The 25,996-nt window shown below is 44.8% G+C and overlaps 1 protein-coding gene across 3 annotated transcripts in view; it reads left to right on the forward strand.

Annotated features, from left to right (window-relative positions):
- The window catches only part of PMS1 (PMS1 homolog 1, mismatch repair system component), a 929,444-nt gene that overhangs the window by 772,410 nt on the left and 131,038 nt on the right, over window positions 1-25,996 (forward strand). For all 3 annotated transcript variants that reach the window (XM_075317757.1, XM_075317755.1, XM_075317758.1), the window contains one exon: window positions 24,660-25,145. In XM_075317757.1, coding sequence (XP_075173872.1) covers window positions 24,660-25,145 — 486 coding nt within the window. The remainder of the gene's footprint in view (window positions 1-24,659; window positions 25,146-25,996) is intronic.

The following is a 25,996-nucleotide window of genomic DNA, read 5'->3' on the forward strand; positions in this document are numbered from 1 at the left end:
TGGCCAAACTCCCTAAGGGAAGCTATAGGTGTTAATGATCGTTTTAGTGCACTATTGACAATCAATTGGTATAAATTATTATTTTATTTATAGAGCACCATTGATTCCATGGTGCTGTACATGAGAAGGGGGTTACATACAGAATACATAAGTTTCAATAGACAGACTAGTACAGAGGGAAGAGGGCCCTGCCCTTGATTGCTTACATTCTAAAGGATTTTGGGGAGGAGACAGTAGGTGGGGTGTAGGTTGGGCGGCAGCTCCGCACGGTGGTGGGGCGGCAGCTCCGCACGGTGGTGGGGCGGCAGCTCCGCACGGTGGTGGGGCAGTGGGGTCATTGAAGGTTATAGGCATTTCTGAAGAGGTTAGTTTTCAGGATCCGTTTGAAGTTTGCAAGTGTAGTAGATAGTCTGACGTGTTGAGGCAGCGAGTTCCAAGAGACTGGGGATGCTCGGGAGAAGTCTTGGAGTTGGTTGTGTGAGGAGCGAATGAGAGAAGGACAGAAGGAGATCTTGGGAGGACCGAAGATTACGTTTTGGAGTATAGCGAGAGATTAGTTTAGAGATATACGGAGGAGACAGATTATGGATGGCTTTGTAGGTCAGTGTTAGTAGTTTGAATTGGATATGATGGAAGATTGGGAGCCAGTGGAGGGATTTGCAGAGAGGAGAAGTGGGGTGGTATTGAGGAGAGAGGTGGATCATTCGGGCAGCAGAATTAAGGATGGACTGGAGAGGGGCAAGAGTGTAAGCAGGGAGACCACAGAGGAGGATGTTGCAGTAGTCGAGGCGGGAGACTATGAGAGCATGCACTAGCATTTTTGTAGATTGAGAATTGAGAAAAGGACGGATTCTGGAAATATTTTTGAGTTGAAGACGGCAGGAGGTGGTGAGGGATTGGATGTGTGGTATGAAGGACAAGGCAGAGTCAAAGGTCACTCCGAGGCACCGAACTTTGGGTGCTGGGGAGAGCGTGATGTTATTTATTGTAATAGGTAGATCAGGTAGGGAGTGTAGGTGAGACGGAGTTAAGATGATCAGATCCGTTTTGGCCACATTGAGCTTTAGGAAGCAAGAGGAAAAGAAGGAAGATATAGCCGATAGGCACTCTGGGATTCTGGACAGCAGAGAAGTGACATCTGGACCAGAGAGGTAGATCTCAGTGTCATCGGCATATAGGTGGTACTGGAAGCCATGGGAGTTTGGGTTTTCCCAGGCCAAATGTATAGATGGAAAAGAGTAAGGGTCCCAGGACAGAGCCTTGAGGGACGCCAACAGAGAGATGGCGGGATGAAGAGGTTGTGTGGGAGTGGGAGACACTAAAAGTGCGGTTGGAGAGGTATGAAGAGATCCAAGAGAGGGCGAGGTCTCTGACACCAAGGGAAGAGAGGATCTGTAGTAGCAGGGAGTGGTCGACAGTGTCAAAGGCTGAGGATAGGTCTAGAAGTAGGAGTATAGAGAAGTGGTTGTTAGCTTTGGCAGTAAGCAAGTCATTTGTGATTTTAGTAAGGGCAGTTTCAGTGGAATGGTGTGGACGGAAGCCGGACTGTAGGTTTGTCAAAGTGAGAGATAGAGGAGAGGTGGGAGGAAAGTTCAGCATGGACGTGCTGTTCCAGGAGTTTTGAGGTAAATGGGAGTAGTGATATGGGGCGATAGCTGGTAGTAGAGGTTGGGTCGGGGGAAGGTTTCTTTTGGATGGGTGTGACTGTTGCATGTTTAAAGGCAGAAGGGAAGGTACCAGTTGTTAAAGATAGGTTGAAGAGATGGGTTAAAGCGGGAATAAGGATGGTGGTGAAGTTGGGGAGGAGGTGGGATGGGATGGGGTCAAGTGTGCAGGTGGTGAGGTGCACTTTTGAGAGAAGATGTGCAAGCTCTCCTTCGGTGATGGTGTGGAAGACGTTTATGGGGGAGGGGCAGTGGTCTGTTATATGAAGGGGTTGTGGTGGTTGAGCAGAAAAGACTTGTCTGGTTTGGTCGATCTTTTCTCTGAAATGTGTAGCAAATTCTTCTGCGGAGATGTGGGAGGTTGGAGGGGGCAGTGGTGGGCAAAGGAGGGAGGTGAAAGTATTAAATAGCTGTTTGGGGTTGTGTGTTAAAGAGGATATGAGAGCTCTGAAGTAATCCTGTTTAGCAGAGGTAAGGGCCAAGCGAAATGTGTGAATTGCATTTTTGAATGTGGTGAAGTCTTCCTGGGAGTGCGTTTTCTTCCAGCGCCGCTCTACAGCCCTAGACACTTGCCGAAGCTTTTTAGTGAGGCTGTTGTGCGAGGGTTGTCTATTGATTCGTCTCGCTCTGCCGTGCACAAGAGGAGCAACTGAATCAATAGCTGATGTGAGAGTGGCGTTGTAGAAAGTGGTGGCACTGTTTGTGTCGTAGAGTGAAGATATGGAGGACAGTGGTAGGATAGAGTCAGAAAGGGTGTGTATGTTGATGTGTGCAAGGTTTCTGCGGGGATGTGTTAGGTGCTGGACAGGGGGGGCAGGTGAGGAGGACAGGGCTGAAAAGGTCAGTAGATGGTGATCAGATAAGGGGAGAGGGGAGGTAGTGAGGTTAGATAGAGAGCAGAGACGGGTGAAGATAAGGTCTAATGTGTGTCCATCTTTATGGGTGGCAGAGGCAGACTACTGAGTTAGACCAAAATATGAAGCGAGGGAGAGGAGTTTGGAAGCCGCTGACTGGCAGGTGTCAGTGGGGATGTTTAATTCACCCATGATGATTGTGGGAATGTCAGCAGTGAGAAAGTGTAGAAGCCAGGCAGGGAATTGGTCGATAAAGGCAGTGGTTGGGCCCGGGGGTCTGTATATGACGGCCACTTGGAGGTTGGAGGGCGAATAGATGCGGACAGAGTGTACTTCAAAGGAAGGCAAGACAAGGGAGGGTAGAGGTGGTATTGGGTTGAAGCTGCATTATTTAGAAAGAGGGAGGCCCACTCCTCCACCCTGTCTATTGCCAGGGCTAGGAGTGTGGGTGAAGTGGAGGTCGCCGTAGCACAGTGCAGCAGGGGAGGCAGTGTTGGAGGGTGTCAGTCATGTTTCGGTGAGGCCCAGAAAGGATAGGTTTCTAGAGGTAAAGAGATTGTGAATGATGTGCAGTTTATTACAGACAGAATGGCCATTCTAGAGCGCTCCGGTGAGAGGGGAATGAATTTTATATTGAAGAGGTTGCGGTAGTTACTAGTAGGTGGGGAGCGATAGGGGGGTGATAAAGAGGAGTGTCCCATCTGTGGGGGTCCTGGATTGGGAGATATGTCACCAGCAGTGAGAAGAAATAGAGAAAGGGAGCAAGTGGGGGAAGGAGAGTGGACGTCATGGTCTGCCTGTTATTAAGAGAGATCTGAGATTTAGGAGCAGGTCAGCAGATGAGGACAGGTGGGGAGGTAAGAGGGAAGGGGAGATAAATATTTGTATAGAGAGTGCTGGGGTTTGGGGATAGCGAAGGAGAGCGAGGAGGAGTGGAGAAAAGACTGTGAGGGCATAGGTGAACATGGTGAGAATAAGGTTTACAAATGGGAATAAGAAAAGAAAATGAAGGGAAAAAATGCAAGCGACAGACACACAGTTAAAGAGGTAACGCTCACCTTCTGGTCACTTCTGGGACATTTCTGGAATACTTCTGATTGCCCACTTAGAAAATCCCACTTATGAAATCAAACAGACCACCAGATCTTAAGTTCAAATGGGATTAACTCAGTGTACCACAGACAGCCACTAGATGGTGCTCAAGTAGCATTCATACACCTAAATACACACTGTCTGAACGGATCCCTAAGAAACTATAACCACCGTCATTTTACTCACCCATGATAAGAGGTGCCGAGCGCAGGTATCGGGGTGCGTCCAACCCCGGTGCATGTTTCGATATTATTTTCCTTTGGGGGCCACAGAGACAAAGCGTGGATATGTGTCTATATATAGTGTGAAGGCATCATGTTCTGGACTCATGAGGGGGGGGGGGGCAGTACCTCGCACACGTGATCAATGGAAGGAGAGTGGACGGCATGGTCTGTGTGTTAAGAGAGACCTGAGATTTAGGAGCAGGTCAGCAGATGAGGACAGGTGGGGAGGTAAGAGGGAAGGGGAGATAAATATTTGTTTGGAGAGTGCTGGGGTTTGCGGATAGCGAAGGATAGTGAGGAGGAGTGGAGCAAAGACTGTGAGGGCGTAGGTGAACATGGTGAAATTAAGGTTTTGAAATGGGAATAGGGAAAAAGAAAAAAAAATGAAGGGAAAAAATACAAGCGACAGACACACAGTTAAAGAGGTAGTGCTCACCTTCTGGTCACTTCTGGGACATTTCTGGAATATTTCTGATTGCCCACTTAGAGAATCCCACTTATGGAATCACATGGACCAGTGTCATAACAGACCAGTGCCATCAAATTTATACATCTCTAGAGGCATAGAACATGACTCAGGTGTGAGCAGAATGGAGGGGTTGGAGGAAGAGAGGTCTGAGAAACACACCAGGGGTGAATTAGGAAGTATAAGCTAAAGGCCCAGTCACACTAAACAACTTACCAGCGATCCCAACAACGATACAACCTGATAGGGATCGCTGGTAAGTTGCTAGGAGGTCGCTGGTGAGATGTCACACTAAGCGACGCTCCAGCGATCCCACCAGCAACTTGACCTGGCAGGGATCGCTGGAGCGTCGCTACACGGGTTGCTGGTGAGCTTGTCACACAGGCAGACCTCACCAGCAACCCGTGACCAGCCCCCAGCGCCGCGTGGAAGCGATGCTGCGCTTGGTAACTAAGGTAAATATCGGGTAACCAACCCGATAGTTACCTTGGTTACCAGCGCACACCGCTTAGCGCTGGCTCCCTGCACACCTAGCCACAGTACACATCGGGTTAATTACCCGATGTGTACTCTGCTACGTGTGCAGGCAGCAGGAGCCGGCTTCTGCGGACACTGGTAACCACAGTAAACATCGGGTAACCAAGAAGCCCTTACCTTGGTTACCCGATATTTATCTTTGTTACCAGCGTCCGCCGCTCTCAGCTGTCAGTGCCGGCTCCTGTTCTCTGCACTCCTAGCCACAGTACACATTGGTTTAATTACCCCATGTGTACCCCAGCTACGTGTGCAGAGAACAGGAGCCGGCACTGACAGCTGAGAGCGGCGGACGCTGGTAACGAAGGTAAACATCGGGTAACCAAGGTAAGGGCTTCTTGGTTACCCGATGTTTACTGTGGTTACCAGCGTCCGCAGAAGCCGCCTCCCTGCTCACTGCACATTTAGTTGTTGCTCTGTCGCTGTCACATACAGCGATGTGTGCTTCACAGCGGGAGAGCAACAACTAAAAAATGGTCCAGGACATTCAGCAACAACCAACGACCTCACAGCAGGGGCCAGGTTGTTGCTGGATGTCACACACAGCAACATCGCTAGCAACATCGCTGCTACGTCACGAAAGTTGTTCCTTAGCAGCGATGTTGCTAGCGATGTTGCTTAGTGTGACGTGGCCTTAAGAGAAACATTTGGACTACTTCACAGCAAGAAAGCGAACTACTTAAGATGCAGAAGATATAGACAAGTGTGAACTGGAATCAAAGAGTTAGAAGAATATGAAAGTCAGAGAGAGGAGGCAGTTGTTAAAATATTATGACGTACCAATAGGAATAAACATACAGGAAAGTATAGGCTTCAATGGAGGAGGCAGTTGTTGAAATAATATGATGTACCAATAGGAATAAACATACAGGAAAGTATAGGCTTCAATGGAGGACACAGTTGTTGAAATAATATGACGTACCAATAGGAATAAACATACAGGAAAGTATAAGCTTCAATGGAGGAGGCAGTTGTTGAAATAATATGACATACCAATAGGAATAAGCATACAGGAAAGTATAGGCTTCAATGGAGGAGGCAGTTGTTGAAATAATATGACGTACCAATAGGAATAAACATACAGGAAAGTATAGGCTTCAATGGAGGACACAGTTGTTGAAATAATATGACGTACCAATAGGAATAAACATACAGGAAAGTATAAGCTTCAATGGAGGAGGCAGTTGTTGAAATAATATGACATACCAATAGGAATAAACATACAGGAAACTATAGGCTTCAATGGAGTAGGCAGTTGTTGAAATAATATGACGTACCAATAGGAATAAACATACAGGAAAGTATAAGCTTCAATGGAGGAGGCAGTTGTTGAAATAATATGACATACCAATAGGAATAAGCATACAGGAAAGTATAGGCTTCAATGGAGGAGGCAGTTGTTGAAATAATATGACGTACCAATAGGAATAAACATACAGGAAAGTATAGGCTTCAATGGAGGACACAGTTGTTGAAATAATATGACATACCAATAGGAATAAACATACAGGAAAGTATAGGCTTCAATGGAGGACACAGTTGTTGAAATAATATGACGTACCAATAGGAATAAACATACAGGAAAGTATAAGCTTCAATGGAGGAGGCAGTTGTTGAAATAATATGACATACCAATAGGAATAAACATACAGGAAACTATAGGCTTCAATGGAGTAGGCAGTTGTTGAAATAATATGACGTACCAATAGGAATAAACATACAGGAAAGTATAGGCTTCAATGGAGGACACAGTTGTTGAAATAATATGACGTACCAATAGGAATAAACATACAGGAAAGTATAGGCTTCAATGGAGGAGGCAGTTGTTGAAATAATATGACGTACCAATAGGAATAAACATACAGGAAAGTATAGGCTTCAATGGAGGCAGTTGTTGAAATAATATGACGTACCAATAGGAATAAACATACAGGAAAGTATTGGCTTCAATGGAGGAGGCAGTTGTTGAAATAATATGACGAACCAATAGGAATAAACATACAGGAAAGTATAGGCTTCAATGGAGGAGGCAGTTGTTGAAATAATATGACGAACCAATAGGAATAAACATACAGGAAAGTATAGGCTTCAATGGAGGAGGCAGTTGTTGAAATAATATGATGTACCAATAGGAATAAACATACAAGAAAGTATAAGCTTCAATGGAGGAGGCAGTTGTTGAAATAATATGACGTACCTGTGGATGAAACAGTTGAATTTTCAGGTCAAAAGAGGTGGCAGCATTCAGGAGAATATATTATGAATTACATTTCTGGAATATTTCTGATTGCCCACTTAGAGAATCCCACTTAAAGAATCATCTCTGATGACACTGGGGCCCACTCCCCCTACCCCTGAGAACTTGGTAGGACAGTTGAAGCTTACTTCCTCATTTAAATACCAGGGCGTCTGGATCAGTGAGAAGGTGGCAGACTTTGAAAAATTCAACATCACTCCTCTTTTGAGTAAGTTTCAGCAGAATACCAAGGCATGGTGTAAACTCCCTTTGTCGGTAGTTGGCAGAGCTAATTTAGTGAAAATCATCCTAATGCCACAGGCACTGTATCTGCTACATAATGCACCTGTCTGGCTACCCCAGCATATCTTTCACAAAATCAACAGTATATTTAGAGAATTCATCTGGAAAAGGGGAATTGTGCAGATAAAATTACAAACACTGCAAAGGACCAAGATGAGGGGGGAGAGTGCTGTCGGTCCCGGACCCATTTTTCTATTATCTGGCAGCGCAACTGCAGCATTTTAAGAACTGGGAGGAGAAGGGTGCGGGAACCTCGTCGTCAATAGTGGCAATACTGCGTCATGCTTTGGGGAAGAGGGACTTGCCTGCAGAATTAGATTCAGGGAACTTTCTGAGAATCTCTGCCCCTGAACATCATACCTTAAGGGAAATGGGGAAGACCTGGGAAAAAGTAAAAGACATTTTGAAGGTGGGAGTAGTCACTAAATACTCACTTATATGCGGGAACCTGGGGGAACTTCCTGAATTAGACAAACTATGTGGGTTTGAGTTATTGCAGCGGAAGGGGATTAAGAAGGTGCAGAAACTATTTGAAGAGGGTCGGGTTAAGACATTAGAAATGCTTAGAAGGGATTTTGGTATTCCGAACAACAGGTTCTTCCAATACTTTCAGGTCAGGCATGCGTGTGAGGTATAGTTGGTATCTGTGAGTTTGTCTCCGGTGAACCGGACGCCATTGCTGGATGTCGCGGTGGCGACTGGGGACACTAAGGGTGCAATCTCCTGGTATTACATCTATCTCAAAGATGCCAAATTCAAGGGGATGACCTGCGGCCTTAGGGATAGGTGGCAGAGAGACTTAGCGAATATTTCAAAGGAAGTGTGGGAGGAGGTACTGCAGAATATCCCCCTTCTGTCTGTCAGTGAGTCACAGAGGTTGTCGCAAGTGTTCTTAGTTCATAGGGTGTATAGGGCACCGGCCTTTTTATTTAAAATAGGTGCTAGCCCTGACTCATGCTGCTGGAAATGTGGAGCCTCGGACGCTGACCTAAATCATCTCATGTGGAATTGCCTGCGCTAGAGAAGATACTGGGTGGAAGTGCTCTACCTTATTGATTTGGTGTATGATTGTCGTACAGATCGCAGACCTCTTGCATGTATTCTTGGATACACTGCAGAACTTCCTATTCAGGAAAGCCATAAGATTGCTATTGCACGTATTTCATACCAGGCATGAAAGGTCATTGCGCGATACTGGAAAGATAGTAAGGTCCCTGGTACTAAAGAGTTAATTGACAGGGTAAATCACACCCTTGAAAGATATGTATATCAAAAGAGAAGGGCATTTAAGAAATTTGAGGATATGTGGGCCCCGTGGCTTGATACCCCGAATCTGGCCCCGGCGACGTTGACCTGGGCTAGAGTCTTGATGACGAGCCTGTTTTAGCCTGGTTGTATGGGAGTGGTTCAAAATGTTGGGGTGGAGTGTAGATGCTCTAGCCAGTTTATATTTTAGTTGATGTTTGGGTACTATACTATGCCTAACTGTATTTCTTTATTGTCAAATATACAAATGAATATTCTGATTGTTGAAAGAACAGGTGATTTTGTTTGGGGGGGAGGGAGATTGTTTTGCATAACTGCGTGTATGCGGAATTTATTTGTTGATATATCAATCTAAAATGTTAATAAAAAATTATCTGATTAAAAAAAAAAATGTGGAGCTAGGGCCGCATGATGACCCTGTTTATATGGTGGACAAGGAGGAGGAGGTCAAGAAAAAGAGAAAACCTTGAACCGTATACCCTTTTAGATGGGAAAGGGTACATGGGAATACACCAGAAAAAAGGAACACCTAACCCTTGGCCTGGGAACTTGCCACATGTGGGTGCTCTGGGGAACAGTTGTCCTCCTTATCAATTTGGCCACCCCAGTGCCTCTTCCTGTTAGTTGCTGTGCTTCTTGAGTACCTGAGCCCTCAAGGGTGTGCATAAGTGTGACGGCTTTAAACAAATGCGTCTGGCATACTGCTCTTGCTGGCTTTCTGTCCGGTCATCTCATCATTACTCAATCATCACAATGTTATTATAGTAGCATAGAAGCGATTCACTGTTTATATCATTGGAAGTTATATAATTATGTTTAACTTATTTTGATTGGTTGATTGTGATTTTAAATGGTTACTAACAATCAATGATACCTCTATGATTAAAAGCTGCTTTACACGCTGCGATATCGGTACCGATATCGCTAGCGTGCGTACACTCCCCCATCGTTTGTGTGACACGGGCAAATCGCTGCCCGTGGCGCACAAAATTACGCGGATCCGTCACACGTACTTACCTGCCTAGCAACGTCGCTGTGACCGGCGAACCGCCTCCTTTCTAAGGGGGCAGTTTGTGCGGCGTCACAGCGACGTCACTAAGCGGCCGCCCAATCAAAGCGGAGGGGCGGAGATGAGCGGGATGAACATCCGACGCACCTCCTTCCTTCCTCATTGCGGGCGGGACTCAGGTAAGGTGAGGTTCCTCGATCCTGCGCGGTCACACGGAGTGATGTGTGCTGCCGCAGGAACGAGGAACAACATCGTGGAAACAGCAGCAACGATAATTGGAAAGAGGGGGGGGTCACGATGAGCGATTTTGAATGTTTTTGCGACGATTCAAAATTGATCATAGGTATCCCACACAACTACATCGCTAATGCGGCCAGATGTGCGTCACAAATTCCGTGACCCCAACAACATTGCATTAGTGATGTCGTAGCGTGTAAAGCGGCCTTAAGGATGTAACTAGTGGCGGAAACACATCAGAGATCAACATAACCAATTTTAATGAACATACCATAAAGGATACCAATTTTATATAGTGGATGTACCTTTTATTCCCCGTGTTTTTCCTCATTTAATGCAAGTCAGCAGTTGAAATGGATCCCTTAACGTGTGAGTTCATATTTTTGTGCCTTTGCATTGCATAAGGCTTATGCACATTAATGTGTATTGCATAAACCACAAATATGCAAAATGAGGATTATTGAAGAATCGCAAATTCTACATTTTCATCCCACCCTAAGGCGGGCTTTACACGCTGCGACATCGCTAGCAATTGCTAGCAATGTCGAGCGCGATAGCACCCGCCCCCGTCGTTGTAACGATATGCGGTGATCGCTGCCGTAGCGAACATTATCGCTACGGAAGCGTCACACGCACATACCTGCTCTGCAACGTCGCTGTGACTGCCGAACGATCCCTCCCTCAAGGGGGAAGTACGTTTGGCGTCACCGCGACGTCACTGAGCGGCCGCCCAATCAAAGCGGAGGGGCGGAGATGAGCGGGACGAACATCTCGCCCACCTCCTCCCTTCCTCATTGCTGGCGGGATGCAGGTCCTCGTTTCTGCGGTGTCACACGTAGCGTTGTGTGCTGCCGCAGAAACGAGGAACAACATCGCTACTGCAGCAGCAACGATAATTGAGATTAGGGGGAGATGTCACCGATTAGCGATTTTGAACGTTTTTGCAACGATTCAAAATCGCTAATAGGTGTCATACGCAACGACATCGCTAACGCGGCCGGATGTGCGTCACAAAATCCGTGACCCCAACGCATTTAAAGCCACCTTTAGACTGCTGTGGGCCCCCATGGACAATATTATATGCAGCAGGACATAGAGGAGGAGAGCGGAGGAAGAGCAGCAGCATTAGTTGGATGCAGAGAGGATATTGAGTTATTACAGGCACTGGCAGTGGATATGGCTAGTATGAAATGACCAACAGTTGTATAACAGTGTGGAAAGTGAACTAATGTGGCCCTCTGTCATGCTGGCAAGCTTTGCCAGCCTCATGCATTATAGGAAAGCCTTGCTTTTAGATCCTCACTATAAAAGCAAAAAAAAAAATTTCAGCCTCCGAACAGTCACAATTGGTACATCGCCAGGATAAGCTATGTTCTCTGTTTGGCAAAACTTTCATTAAGCAGATGCCTGACGACTTTGTTTGACATCGAAACCCTTTCCCTGCTCTGCACAGAACCAACACTCCTCTGCCTGTGCCATCAATAGGGCTAACACAAGTAGATGAGACGGCAGCAGCAGTGATTACAGTAAATTACATAATCAATCAGATGTTTTACCTGCTGCCACCATACCAACCTGATGCACTTTAGCAAAAAAAAAAAAGGCACAACGCCTAAACAGCCAGGTTTAGTCGTACATGGACTGTGCATTTCTCCAATAGATACCCTGAGCCCTGACTACTTTGACTTTTGGGTCAGTAAACTGTACCACTGGCAAGAACTAGCTTAGTTTGCCATATGCCTTGTTTACCATGGGCGTCAGAGAGAGGGTATTCAATGCAGTTGTTTTATCATACCTGAGTGTAACAGTTTTTCCTCCACAATGTGAAAAACTTTACACTTGTAAAACTGAATCAACCATGGATCAGTGCTGATTTTCATTCACATATGGCTGATGCCAAATTATACTGGCAACAGGAAGGTTGTTAGCTAGATAGGGCTGGTAAGGTGCAGCAGGGCCGAACAGCTTGGCTGCAGTATCATAGCAAAGTACACCATGGGTTAATTGTAGGTTTTGGTCCCTGGGAGGAGCTTGGGCACTAGATTCCTGGTAGATAGGAAGTGTGCAGGGAGTGAAGAGTAGTGATGGGCAGCCCGACTCTTTTTGGTGATCCGGTTCCCATGGCTTCGAGGCTCACTAAAAAGAGTCGGCTCATTCGGATCGTTCTTGGCTCCCTATTAAATATGTGTTCACCCCAGGTGAACACATATTTAAGATTATAGTAACGCTGCTGAAACCCCGTCCACCCGCGGCTAAACCCTGCCCAATTGCAAGGGACCAATTAGATTGTTGAGTGAGCGATGTTTTGCCGCAGGTGGGCGGAGTTTCAGCGGCGATAAGAGCCGTTAGAGAATTTAGTGGCTCTCACTGGGCATCCGGCTCCTGTCAGTCATGGCAGGGAGCCAGATGTTTGTGTCCGACACATCACTTATGAGAAGATGGCTGTTTAAGCAGCAAGGTGTGTGATGCCGTCTGTGGCCCGGGTCCCCTACGAGCAGGTCTGTTGTCGGCGGCCTGCTGGGCAACATAGGGGATTCTTTGGAATCATTGGGCACAAGAGGTTAAGTCGGCTGGCAGATGGACGAAGCCCAAATGTCCAATAGTGACAGAGTGCAGTCGGATTAGAGGAGACAGCCAGAGGTACACAGAAAAGAACTAAGGGCCCCAGGTGAAAAACGGGGTGAAGCTAGTCGGTAGGCAGGTGAATGTAGCCCATGCGTTCTCCAGTGACAGAGCACCACCAAGGGAGTTAAGGCAGTTAGAGGAATTGCAAGGTAGAGAGAAAGAACATTACAAGGGAAAGAGAAACAAAACCAAAAGTAACCGCTTAAGAGAAGGGATGGTGAAAGGAACGATTCTGTAAGTGACTGCATTTTGTTGGTGAACCCTGCTACAGATTCTTCAGTAAAAGTTACATTTATGCAAAGAGCAGCCGCCTGTGTCTTACTCACGGAATACAAAAGTAGGAATGCAGCCCATACATTTATGGGCCCGATTGTCTGTCTGTGAGCAGGGCTCAGGGGGTCACAAGACACATGACCACGACTACAGCGCCCCCTGTGCCACCTGTTTACATTTGGCATAGTCGGCAGAATCGAGGCCATGCAGCATGCACGATTGCCGAAAGCAGCGGGGAAAATGGTGTCGACATGTGAGGAAAATGTATCTCAGAATGTGACCATAATGAAGACCAAAAAGGTGGCGATGAAGATTAAGATGGTGGAGAATGGCATGAAAGAAAGAGCAGATTTCCCCCGTCATGGGCGTGACAACTGGAAAAGAGCGCCGAAAGAGCAGGAAGTGGTGGTTGCTTAGTGAAGGAAAGTCCTGGCCGGAGGCTCCTCTGTCTAGCAACCTGCATACTAAGTGAAGCTAAGTGACGTCACAGGCTCTGGGCAGGGGGGAGCTGTCAGAAGCACTGACAGTAGCACTGAGACTCAATCTTACTCGTTTCAAAGGAAGGAAGCAGCCCTTCTTCATCAGGGATATTTTATGACATTAAAATATTACATATATTTTTAAGACAAATAGAGACTTTTTAGTACTTACAATTTGTGTTGAATTAATTTGCTGCAAAGCAATTTTTTTAAAGTTAGGCAAAAGTGGTGAATTTCAAAGAATTTGAAGATTAAGACTCCAAAAACCTTTGCATGTACAATGCAAAAACTCCCCAGTTAGAGAGCATATTTAAAGAAAGCGAATTAACCATTAAACTACCGTCAATAGGTTTTAAAATTAAATGGTAGCAGTTAAGGGTACTTATTCCTTACTGCCATTTTAACACTAGAAGTCCCAGGAATTTCGAGCTCCACAGCATTAAGAAATAAGTGTATAAAGCCCCACATCGTCGGAAAATCTCAGGGTTTCAGCTACTGGAAGTAACTGAGACCCTGGAGAGTATGATTCGGGATGGTTTTTCTAGTCCCCTGTCATGTGATCGCTGTTATACACTGACATAAGACAGCTGGCATCAACCCTAAATACCATTACCCTGTTTGCCACCGCACCAGGGCAATGGGAAGGGCCGAAGTCAAGCCCCAGGATTGGTACAAGTAACGGATGCGCCACTTCTGGGGTGGCCGCGGCCTGCTATTCTTTGGCTGGGAAGGGACCAATAACCATGGGCCTTTCCACACTGAGAACCAAGCTGTCAGGTTCTTCTTGGCTGATGATTCAATTTGAGGGGGACCCCACATTTTCTTTTTTTTTTTTAAATCATTTATTTATTTATAAATAAATTATTTAGAAAAACAATGTGGAGTGACATCTGTTTTGAATTACCAGCTAAGATGAAGCTGTCAGCTGCGAGCTGCAGGCTGCAGCTGTCTGCTTTACCATAGCCGGCTACCGAAAATAGGGGGAGGGGGGCGAAACGTTGTTTTTTAATTATTTATTTTGTTGCTGAATACAAAGCTAAACACTCTTTAGTGCCACACAAAAGGCACTAAAGGGTCAGAGCTTAGAATATGTAGGGGAGTGGGATATTTTATAGGTGTTTGACTTTTATCTGTCTGTCCTATCAATCTAGCTATCCTAGCTTTTTAGACTATGTAAAAAAATGATCTTAAAAATGTATTGCATATTGCGTGTGGTGTCCGTATGCTACGCGTTTCTCACACCCATTGACTTATATTGCTGAGGTATGCAGCCAATCGCAGCATGCTGCGATTTCCCACACATGCCAAATTTTGACCAGGAAAAGCTAGCAAATGTGCTATGCCCTATTGGTTAACATTGTTGTGAGTGCAATGTGATGTGTTCTCGCATTGCACTCTCAGATTTTATATGCAGATGTGACTGAATCCAAAAAGTGAATAAAAAAAAAAAAAAAAGAGAAATGTCAATGTGACGACCTATTGTTATCAAATCATATTAAGGAGGTTACTCACTATACACCTGGATGAAATCCTTAAGTGGTCATTTGTGTGGGGCTTCTGCTGTTTAGGTACCTTAGGGGCCCTGCAAATGTGACATGGTGCTGGCAATTTATTTCAGCCAAATTTGTGTTCCAAAATTCAAATGGTGCTCCTTCCATTCTGAACCCTCCCTTTTGTCCAAGCAGAGGTTTCTGACCACATGTGGGGTATCAGCGCGCTCATAATAATTTGGTCAACAAACTGTGGGGTTCAATTTTTTGTTTTACCTTTAGAAAAAGTGAGAAATTTGTTGCTAAAGCAACATTTTTGTGAAATAAATGAACATTTTCAATATGATGACCTAAGGTTATCAAATACTGTGAAGTACCTGTGGGTTCAAAATGCTCACTATACCACTGAATAACATCCTTGAAGGGTCTGGTTTCCAGAATGGGGGTCATTGGAGGGGGTTTCAGCTGTTTAGGTATCTTTTGGCCAAAATTGTGTTCCAAAATTCAAATGGTGCTTCTTCCATTCTGAGCCCTCCCATTTGTCCAAACAGAGGTTTCAGAGCACATGTGTGATAGCAGCATGCTCAGAAGAAACTGGGGTCCATTTTGTAATGCTGTCCTTTGTAAAAGTGAATAATTGGAGGCAAAAGCAATATTTTGAGGAGAAATGTAAATTTATTTATTTCTTCATTCCACTTTGTGAGGCACCTGAACAGTTAATAAACTTTTTGGATGTGTTTATGAGCAGTTTGAGGGGTGCAGTTTTTAGAATGGTGTCACATGTGAGCATTTTCTGTCACCTCAAAAGTCACTTCAAATGTGATGTGGTCCCTAAAAAAAATGTTATTGTAAATTTTGTTGAAAAAAGGAAAATTGCTGATAAACATTGAACCCTTCTAACTTCATAACCAAAAAAAATATGTTTCAAAAATTGTGCTAATAAGAAGTAGGCATGTGGGAGATGCTATTTATTAACTAGTTTGTGTAATATAACTCTGGTTTAAGGCCATAACAATTCAAAGTTTGAAAATTGCAAAGTTTTTCCCAAAATTTCAGATTTATTCACCGATAAATGTAAAAAAATATCATCCTAAATGTATCACTATCATGAAGTACAATATGTCATGAAAAAAATAATCTCAGAATCACCTAAATAAACTTCATAAAGTGACACTGGTCAGAATTGTAAAATGTGGCCTGGACATTAAGATCAATATTGGCTCTGTCACTAAGGCATATGCACACTACTGTGGCTGCAATGAAAGCAAGCAATCACAAAAGATGCTACACCACTCTTCAAACAACAATAAATACCGGAACATTATACAATTTATATATGAGTATAAAATTGCCTTACTGCTTTATTTATTGTGCATATAAATGTCAGTTTCTTGGTTTACATTTTGATGAAGTTGCTTTGGTGAAATACAAATAAATGTTAGTAGTACTTGTACCCTTTAATGCTTCTTTTATCTTATGAATCTATATCCTGTAAAGCGTTAAATACAAAGAGTGTGAAAATTACATTGTGCAATTAAGAACTTAAAAAAATAACAAAATGATTAGGCCATTCCTTATTTCAGTGTCCTTTTGGTTGCAATCAGATAGAGGTCCAGGTCCTGAAACCCCTACTGATTGCTCATCTTTCCTCTTTCCTGAGAAGTACACAGGTTGGGGCCGAAGGAGCAAAGATCATGCCTGAGAATATAAGGCCCAGTGCCCACGCTGTGTAGGTTTGACACGTATTTTCAGAAATCTGCAGCAGAATCTGCATGTTCATTGTGAAGCCAGCAAAGTCTATGGGAATTCAGAAGTGCTGTGCCCACGTTGCTTATTTTTCTCTTGCTTATTTGGTGCAGATTTCGTGGAGAAAAAAAGAAATCTGCACCAAATACGCAAGGGAAAAATACTCAATTTGTGCACAGCAGTTCTGAATTCTCATAGACTTTGCTGGCTTCACAATGGAGACACAGATTTTGCTGCAGATTTCTGAAAATCTGCGTCAAACTCCACGTCAAAATACGCAGCGTGGGCAAAGGGCCTTAGGATTGTGGTGTATGAATACAATAGAAAGCCTATAAGCACATGTTGTGTATGTGCGTCTGGTCACGAGCTGTGCACTCCTTGGGGGTGGAGGTTGTGTGCATGTTCGCTCTGGGTCTGAGGATCTGGCTCTTATAGATCTGCTTGCAGTTAAGAGAACACACAAAGATATATAAAAAAGACCCAGTGGTTTAAATAAGATGGCAAATTGTGGAAATAATTGTGTATTTTCAATGCTGCCTTGTGTAAAATTGTGTTCTTTTATTTGTCAGTTTAAAACCATTAATTTATTGGTCAGAATAAAACCAGAAATCAGTGGTAACTGTAGACAAGTCTAAACAAATACATTTTCAATCCTGTACTAGGATCTTCCTCAGGTTTCCATGAACAGGAATAAATACAAGATCCCAATGCATTTGTTCACATAGGCATGTATACAATTACTACAATTTGTATTTCTGGTTTTAATCTGACCAATAAAACAGGTGGTTAGAATACTTTGTTTTACTCAAGACAGCACCGAAAATACTCAATTTTATCCACTGGCTCCCATATGCACTACGGATACCTATGATGATCTGGCAAGAAAATGGCAGCAACCCTATAATTGACAACTCTATGGCGTAAATCACAAGGAGAGTACATAGCACATGCATACAAAATCTAGCAGGAAAAGTATATCAGCAATCCTACTGACTAAGAGCCCTTGTTCATCTAATTTGTTTTTGGTGATTGTTTTTAAAGATGTCACCAAATTTCACAAAGCAAACTGCATACAGTATTAAATAAATCTCTTAAAACAAACAAGGCTAGTGTACTTATTTTTAAAGTACATATAACATTCTAAAGGTCTTTCAGCTGTGTCAGTGTTTAGCTGGATAAAATGTGTATTTTAAGATCATGCAGGAATACCTTCATAAGGCGTCTTTCACACGTCAGTGATTTTGGTACAATATGTGACAGTTTTTATATGTACCAGAATCGCGGACATACGTGTGGCGCCCTGGCCGGGCCAGGTAGTCACAGATAGGGCCCCGCATTACAGCTTTCCCTCACAAGGTAACACACAGCCAAACACATACACCATGGTCACCTCCCTCAGGGCTGATGGACACACCAGGGGGCGGAACCAGGTGGTTGGAAGACGCCCATCTAGCAGTTCAGATAGCCTGAGGGAGGAGAACACATCAGTTTGAGAGTTCAAGGATAGTGGAGGCCAGGTCTGTGACAGGGCCTGAGACAAACTGACAGTTGCCAGGGTTGGAGCCCTGTTGTCTTTGGCTAGGAGGCAGACGGCGGTCTCGTCTGCAGGAGCCGGGAAGACGGCTCGGTGGAACCGAGGTGGACCTGGACAGGGTTGTAGCCTGCCGTAACCGACTTGGGGAACCGACCTGGAAACCGGAGCACAAAGGGAGGTACTCAGACCCTGAAGCTACGTCCAGAAACTACTGGGGACTAGTTAATTAATCTGATTGAAGCCAGGACTCTAGGTCCTGTCCCACCCAAAGTCCCGACTGAAGACAACAGTCCACCGAGAAGGGATAAAAGGCCACCGCCACGGCTCAGAGATCCCACGGGCCAGCGTCTGCGGGCAAGGGCTCCTTAGGCAGTCACAAGTCGAGAGCGGACTCCTGGAGTTGCAAGCACAGGCAGTCCACTGTTCTAAAAAGGTGCAGGAGAAAGACAGAGACCACCAGCCGGGTTTGGGAACCAGAGCGCAGCCGGCTGTGGGCACCGACCACCATCACCTTGGTTCACCAGAGACTCGTGTGTTTACTAATAGTGAGTACATCAGCACCCTCCGGTCGCCCATCTCCCTGCACCGCCAAGCTCCCAATGGATCCCGGGGCCACCATCTCTGCACATGGAGGGGTTAACAACTTGCTGCACAACATCTACCCCGGGTGCCCCGTAACTGCAGCGGTGGTGTCCAATATCACCATGCACCGTGGGTGGCGTCACGAACTCCGTACGGCCCAGCCCGTACACCTACATCCTACACTCACCATCCCATCACCTCCCCTTTACATTTGAAGTGACCGTGAGGCCCCCGGGTCCAGAGACCCTTGAGCCACCTACCAGAAGGGCCGGATCCGAGCAGCTTGGCTGCCGCCGATCACGGGGTGGTACATACGCAGGCCCATTAAAATCAATGGGTCTCCAGACACATCAGTGATTTTTCACTGGCCGTGTTTACGTGCAGCGTACACGCATGTCCGTGTTTCTGCGCAGCATACACGCATGTCCGTGTTTCTGCACGGAGACAAGTCCATTTTTTTCTGGCATCATTGATGTTCCACAGACCACACTATGATGTGATCCGTGAAAAACGTACCAGAAAAAAAACGTACAGTATTTTTGAAATAAAAAGCTTTTTATACTGATCTTCTCCAGTGACGCTGTGTTCGGCCGCTGCTGGCTGCTGCTTCCTAGCCGGCTAATTACTCTCATGAATATGCACTGCACAGCCAACCTGGAAGTAGCAGCAGTGGGGAGACAGCAGCGGCCAGACACAGCAGAGCCGAAGATTCAGCACCGCAGACAGCAGGAGCTGGGACAGGTGAGTTTGGAGCACCTGATATGCATGTGCGATCACTGATCACGGATAGCACATGGAGACCACACGTGTGCTGTGAATCACGTCACACAGAGGTACATATGCGTTTTTAACACGGCAGTGAAAAACATCTGTGTTTTTCACTGACGTTCGAAACAGGCCTAAAGGAGTATATAACCATTATGGCATATCAAAGTAATTCCAACTGGATCATTAGGTCTAGGAGAACTATTTAATGATGTATGCAGTTTGCATTGTGAAACCAGGTGACTTCATATTAGCACAACAGTCAGAAATTGAGAGCTCTTCCTCTACATACTGTAAGCTTGAAGCAAAAAAACCTGTCTGTCATGTGAGGGAAGCATTTCAATAGCTTTGTCACCTCTCCTCCCAGATGAAGCCTTTAGATCACTTATCTTCTAACATTGGCGAAACGTACATTGCTGGGCTCAGGGGCTTCTCTACTTGGGGACACTGTGGATCCTATCATGTAATGTTCATGATTGCATACAGCACTTTCCTGAGTATACCATCTTTGTGAATGTATTACATATGCTATCCAGGTGGTTTTCCTATTACACCTATTTGAATACTTGTCATTATTCAATCTGGCGTCTCATATATGTAATATGTATATTGTGTAATTTACACCCACTTAGGCTATATGATATTTTTTTCCCTGATCGGGGTATTTTCTATATATTACGATATATACTCTTTTCCACCTGTTTACTGGTGTGATCATATGTAATCATTGTGGTATATTCTTGCCATCTTTTGATCCTCTGTCAGATGCTGTTTTTTTCCCCCATGCTGTTTTTTATGTCTTTTTATCATTGCCATTATTCTTGATCCTTCATTAATTTATACATAAATATGGTATTCTATCGTACTATTTAATAAACGTTTGATAATCTTTGCACTACATAGACTCTGGTTCTCCTGTTTCTATATACTGTAAGCTTGAAGCAAGAGAACCTGTCTGTCATGTGAGGGAAGCATTTCAATAGCTTTGTGCATAATACAAAATGTTCTTTAAAGGGAATCTGTCAGCAGGTTTTTGCCATCTCATCGAAGAACCACATGATGTAGGCAAATAGACCTTGAATGTAACAATGTATCACTTAGGCCAGAGATCTCACCCTTAGGCTGCTTCGTGCGGCCCGCAGGCCCGTGCTACTGTTAACTATCGTGGCCGGTGCAGGGGCCGCAGCAACTGTCTGCACTTTATGTCAGATGAATGTTTTGCCGGTGTTGCTGACAGTGGCTGCAGCCCCTGCACCGGCCGCGATAGTCACCGGGGGCACGGGCCTGCAGACAGCAAGAAGCAGAGATGAGGCAGCCGTGGGAATGCGGGACAGGTGAGAAGAATGGTGTGTTGGTTTTTTTTGTGTGTATATGTGAAGGACGGCACATTAACCCCTTAGCGACCTCTGACGTACTGGGTATGTCATGGCTCCCTGGTACTTAAGGACCCATGACGTATCCAGTACGTCGTGGCGAAATCGCAGCCCCGGAGCCTGCGATCGCTTTGCAGATACCTTAGATTCTGGGAGGAGGGGACCTTAGGAGGGGTGGTGTCTCCTCCCCGGACCTACGGAGGCTGTGATTGGCTGACGAACGCCGCTCAGCCAATTACAGCCACTGTAATGTTTCAGCCATTGAACATGACTGAAACATTGAAAGCCAGCTATGATCAGTGCAGCTGTAGCCCTGATCATTGGCTGGAGCTGGGTGATCGCTGTTTCACCCGCCTCCAGCTCTGATTGGAGAGACCGGCCTTGTGACCGGTCTCTCCAATCACTGTGGCTCTGGGGCCGAAGACCTCTACCCTCAGCTTCACTCCGGCGTCAGTGGAAGGTGAGGGGAGTGATCGGTAAGTTATAGCCACTACCCCCTTTTAGCCACTGCCCCCTCCTCCCCGACCCATTATTACAGGATGGGCACATTACTATAGAATAGGGACAAGGCTGGGGACATTACTAAAGGATGGGGACATTACAAGGATGGGCACAATACTATTTGAAGGGGACATTACTATAGAATTGGAACAAGGCTGGGGACATTACTATATGATAGGGATAAGGCTGGGGATATTACTATAGTATAGGGACATTACTACAGGATAGGGACATTACCACAAGGGGACAAGGATGGGAAACATTACTATAGGATAGGGATAAGGCTGGGGACATTACTATAGTATAGGGACATTACTATAGGATGGGGACATTACTGTAGGATGGGGACAAGGTTGGGACATATTTATATAGGATGGGGACATTACTGTAGGATGGGCACATTACTACAGAATGGGACAACTATATGATGGGGACAGTACTACAGGATAGGGCAGGGGTGGGCAATTAATTTTGCCATGGGGCCGCATGAGAAATTGGGATGGTTTTAGAGGGCCGGACTAATATAATTAACTCAGTTTTACCCAATACTGTATACAGTATATATACTATCCCTTCATAAACAAACAGTAAGTTACGGCCTGTGTGACCCCTCGTGGCCCTGCATGCACACACGCAGACATGTCCATTTTTTTCTCCAGCAGCACGGGTGTCACACAGATCGCACACTGATGTGATCTGTGTGACATCAGTGTGACAAATACCAGAGAAAACACGGGTCTTTTTAATGAAAAGATTTTCTATATTTACCTCTCTCCAGCGCTGCTGTGTCTGGCTCTGCTGGCTCCCACTCCTTATCGCCGGTAATTATACTCACTGAATATTCACTGCAGTGAGCAGCTGGAAGCAGGGACAGCGCTGGGGACCGCATCGCTGGGTGAGTATACAGGTGTGTGTGTGTTTGTGTTGAGAACCTGGAAGCCGGAGCACCTCGGGGACTCGTCACAGTTCCCAATGAACTCTGATGAACCCGTGAAGCTGTAGTGTGGGTATCGCAGGGAGGTCATCAGAGTTCATTGGAAATTCCGATGACCTCCTGGAGGTCACTGTGCTTGCAGAATACTCACCTGTCCCTGCGGTGATGTCCTCAGTGTTGCTGTGCCCAGCGCTGTCACCGTGATGCTCTGGCTTCCAGGTCCTGAGTGCGGTGAATAATCGATGAATGAGCGGGGGTCAGGAGCGGGAGGCACTCCTATATACTGCACCTGTAATATACATCACTACACTCCTATATACTACACCTGTAATATACATCACTACACTCCTATATACTGCACCTGTAATATACATCACTACACCTATATACTGCACCTGTAATATACATCACTACACTGCTATATACTGCACATGTAATATACATCCCTAGTGATTCTTTTTCCCTGAGGAAGGAGACAGATGGGTCTCCGAAACGCGTTGGAATTATCTAAATAAAAGAAAAATATTCATTTACATCCTTGCTCGTGGTTTCCTAGCGCGGTTTTTAAACCCGTTTTTCCTCCAGTCTACTCTTTGATATACTGCACATGTAATATACATCCCTACACTCCTATATACTGCACTTGTAATATACATCACTACACTCCTATATACTGCACCTGTAATATACATCACTACACTCCTATATAGGCACCTGTAATATACATCACTACACTCCTATATACTGCACCTGTAATATACATCACTACACTCCTATATACTACACCTGTAATATACATCACTACACTCCTACATACTACACCTGTAATATACATCACTACACTGCTATATAAAGCACCTGTAATATACATCACTACATCCCCATATACATCACTAGACCCCCATATACTACACCTGTAATATACATCACTACACTCTTATATACTGCACCTGTAATATACATCACTACATCCACATATACATCACTAGACCCCTATATACTAAACCTGTAAAACTATATCACTACACCCAAATATTACTCACCAGTTACCCCCCCATTGTCCCCTCAGGTTATTACTCACCTCTCCCTCCTCAGGTACCTCTGTACGGGCCGAGATGCTTCTTCTCTTGTACGGGCCCCCGCCGCTGGTGTTCTTGCAGGGGCCCCGCCGCTGCTGTTTTTGTAGTGGCCCTGCCGCTGCTGTTCTTGTAGGCGCCCCGCCGCTGCTTCTCTCCGTACGGGCCCCGGCTTCTGCAGCTTCTTCTCCTGCCGTGCGGGAACTTTTCAAATGACACACACGCGCGCCGTACTGACGACATTAGCGCGCGCGTGCGTGTCACAGAGAAAGTTGCCAGGCAGGGAACAGGACAGATTCCTGCGTTCCGCTGCCTACACTGTGTGGCGCTGCAGGATCTGTCCTCTGTTCCCTACCCGGCACGCAGCATGTGATGAGGGCAATCTGACCCTGGGCCTCCCGGAGCCTGGAGCTCCGGACAATAGGTCAGATTGCCCTCATCACTGACCGGCCAGCAAGGACGCCCTAAGTCAGGCGGGCCGGTCACAGAGTAGGCAGGCCAAATGCGGGCCGCCCCTTGCCCAGGTCTGGGATTGGGAGATTGCTACAAGGGGAAAAAGGATGGGAAAACATTACTATAAGATGGGACAAGGATGAACACATTACTACAAGTTGGGGACATTACTATAGGATGGGGACAAGAATGAGACACATTACTACAAGATGGGGACAAAGATGGAGAACATTACTATAGGATGGGGACAAGGATGAGACACATTACTACAAGATGGGGACAAGGATGGGGAACATTACTATAGGATGGGGACAAGGATCAGTGCATTACTGTAGGATGGGGCACATTACTATAGGATGGGGACAAGGATGAGCACATTACTGTAGGATGGGGACTAGGATGGGGCACAATACTACAAGGGGACAAGGATGGGCATATTACAACAAGATGGGGAACATTATGAAAAGATGTTGGCCAAAATTTCTATATAGTGCTAATTGTAACACTAGTAGTTACAAGAAAGGGATAAAATGTAAAAAAAAAACAAAACGGCTCCCACTCTGTCTATGGTGGGGGCAGCATCCCGAGCGCATGAAATCGGCTTTTGTTAACAAAATAACTGTATCCATTATGCAGTCTTTCTGCAGCGATTTGACGCGCACATGTGCTGTCAAATCGCTGCAGAATATTCAGCAGTTACGTGCACATGAGCCCTTACTCTGTTTTCACATTACATAGCAAAAAAACTGCAAACAGATTCCCTTTAAGTGTGAAGTCACAGACAAACTTTCTGTTACACAACAGTAACTTTACATGCAATTATCAAGGCTACATTCAATTCTTGTGCAAAAGGCATCAAGAAGAATATAGGATCAAAAAGTAAATATGTATCAAGACTTATTTTTATCTGTACATTTATTTAATATAGCATTTTTACATGCAGATATGAAGAAAAAGCAGCTTCAGACTTGCAGAGGTACAAGATGCAGACTGCAAAATATACAGGAGAAGCCATACATAAGACAAAAGAGAACGGAAAAAAACTGAAACAGATGCTGGCCAAAAGCCCTGCTCAAAAAGCTAAATTGAAAAGTCCGATGTCCAATCAGCAAATTTTAGATAAGTTGTTTTACTCTCAAATTGAGAAGAAAGCTGTGGAGCCTGCTATCAAAACTAAGAAAATAGGTTTCAGCATGTACAATCTAAACCAAAAACTTTACAAGCTTGGAAGAAAAGAAACGCTTGATTTTGAGGAAATTACCTTAATTACTAAACTGAATATACCTGGGGCTTGGATTGTAGCATCTAAAAAGGATATAGCTTTATTGAACCCATACAGAGTGGAAGAAGCCTTGCTGTATAAACGCCTTGTGGAAAACCATAAAATTCCTGTGGAAACGTTGGAGTTGCCGATTATATTAAATGAAAGGTAAAATGCCAAATTCGTGCTTTTATTATTGTACTGTTGCAAAGCTTTACTGTCTGTCCCATGTTCTTTTTTTAGCCCTATTACAGATAAAAATTATGTAGATTTAAATTATCTTAAACTCTAATCTTTACATCTTACTAAACACCTTCCCGTCAACGCACTTCCTTTTCTTATCCAAATAGAATGTCCCTAAAAAAATTCTCCTATGTGACTTTCACTTACTCCCTCCAAAAAATGTACGCCTGAATGATATAAACAAATATACATCCTGTAACACCAAAAACAAGCCTTCATAGGGCTAAGTCAACAGAAAAATTTCAAAGTTACAGATCTCTGAAATAATTTTTTTCATTCCATAGTTCAAAAAATCAGCAATCTGTGTCTGGCCAATTTTTTCAATTAAAAAGTGTAGCCTTGAATTGGTAATAGGTACTCTGTAAACTCCAAACCTGTGTGCTAGGCTCCAGTGTTTCTTACTTTTTCAGACCTAGGTCCATTTACTGACCATTCTTCCGACTCACAAATTTATCCGTTTTGGTACCTCCTAATTTTGACTGGCCTACCAGAGCCACTTTATGGTATAACTGGCCCAAAAATGATGGACCAACCCCAAACAATGGTTAGTCAAATGAAGGGTCTGACCCAGCTCGTTTAGGATTTTACACTGTGAATTCACCATTATGAAACTGCTCAAATCCAAGCCACTGCAGGACCATCTACCACTTCCAAATTGAAAGTGAATTAACCAGCCAATTTTATTTTTTTTTTGGTAACCCATTTTTTTTTTATATTTAAAGAAAGTTGTCACCTATACTTCAGACTACTGATAACCATTGTGTGGGACTCATAAT

Source organism: Anomaloglossus baeobatrachus, chromosome 7, assembly GCF_048569485.1.
Source record: "Anomaloglossus baeobatrachus isolate aAnoBae1 chromosome 7, aAnoBae1.hap1, whole genome shotgun sequence".
Classification (NCBI taxonomy): domain Eukaryota; kingdom Metazoa; phylum Chordata; class Amphibia; order Anura; family Aromobatidae; genus Anomaloglossus; species Anomaloglossus baeobatrachus.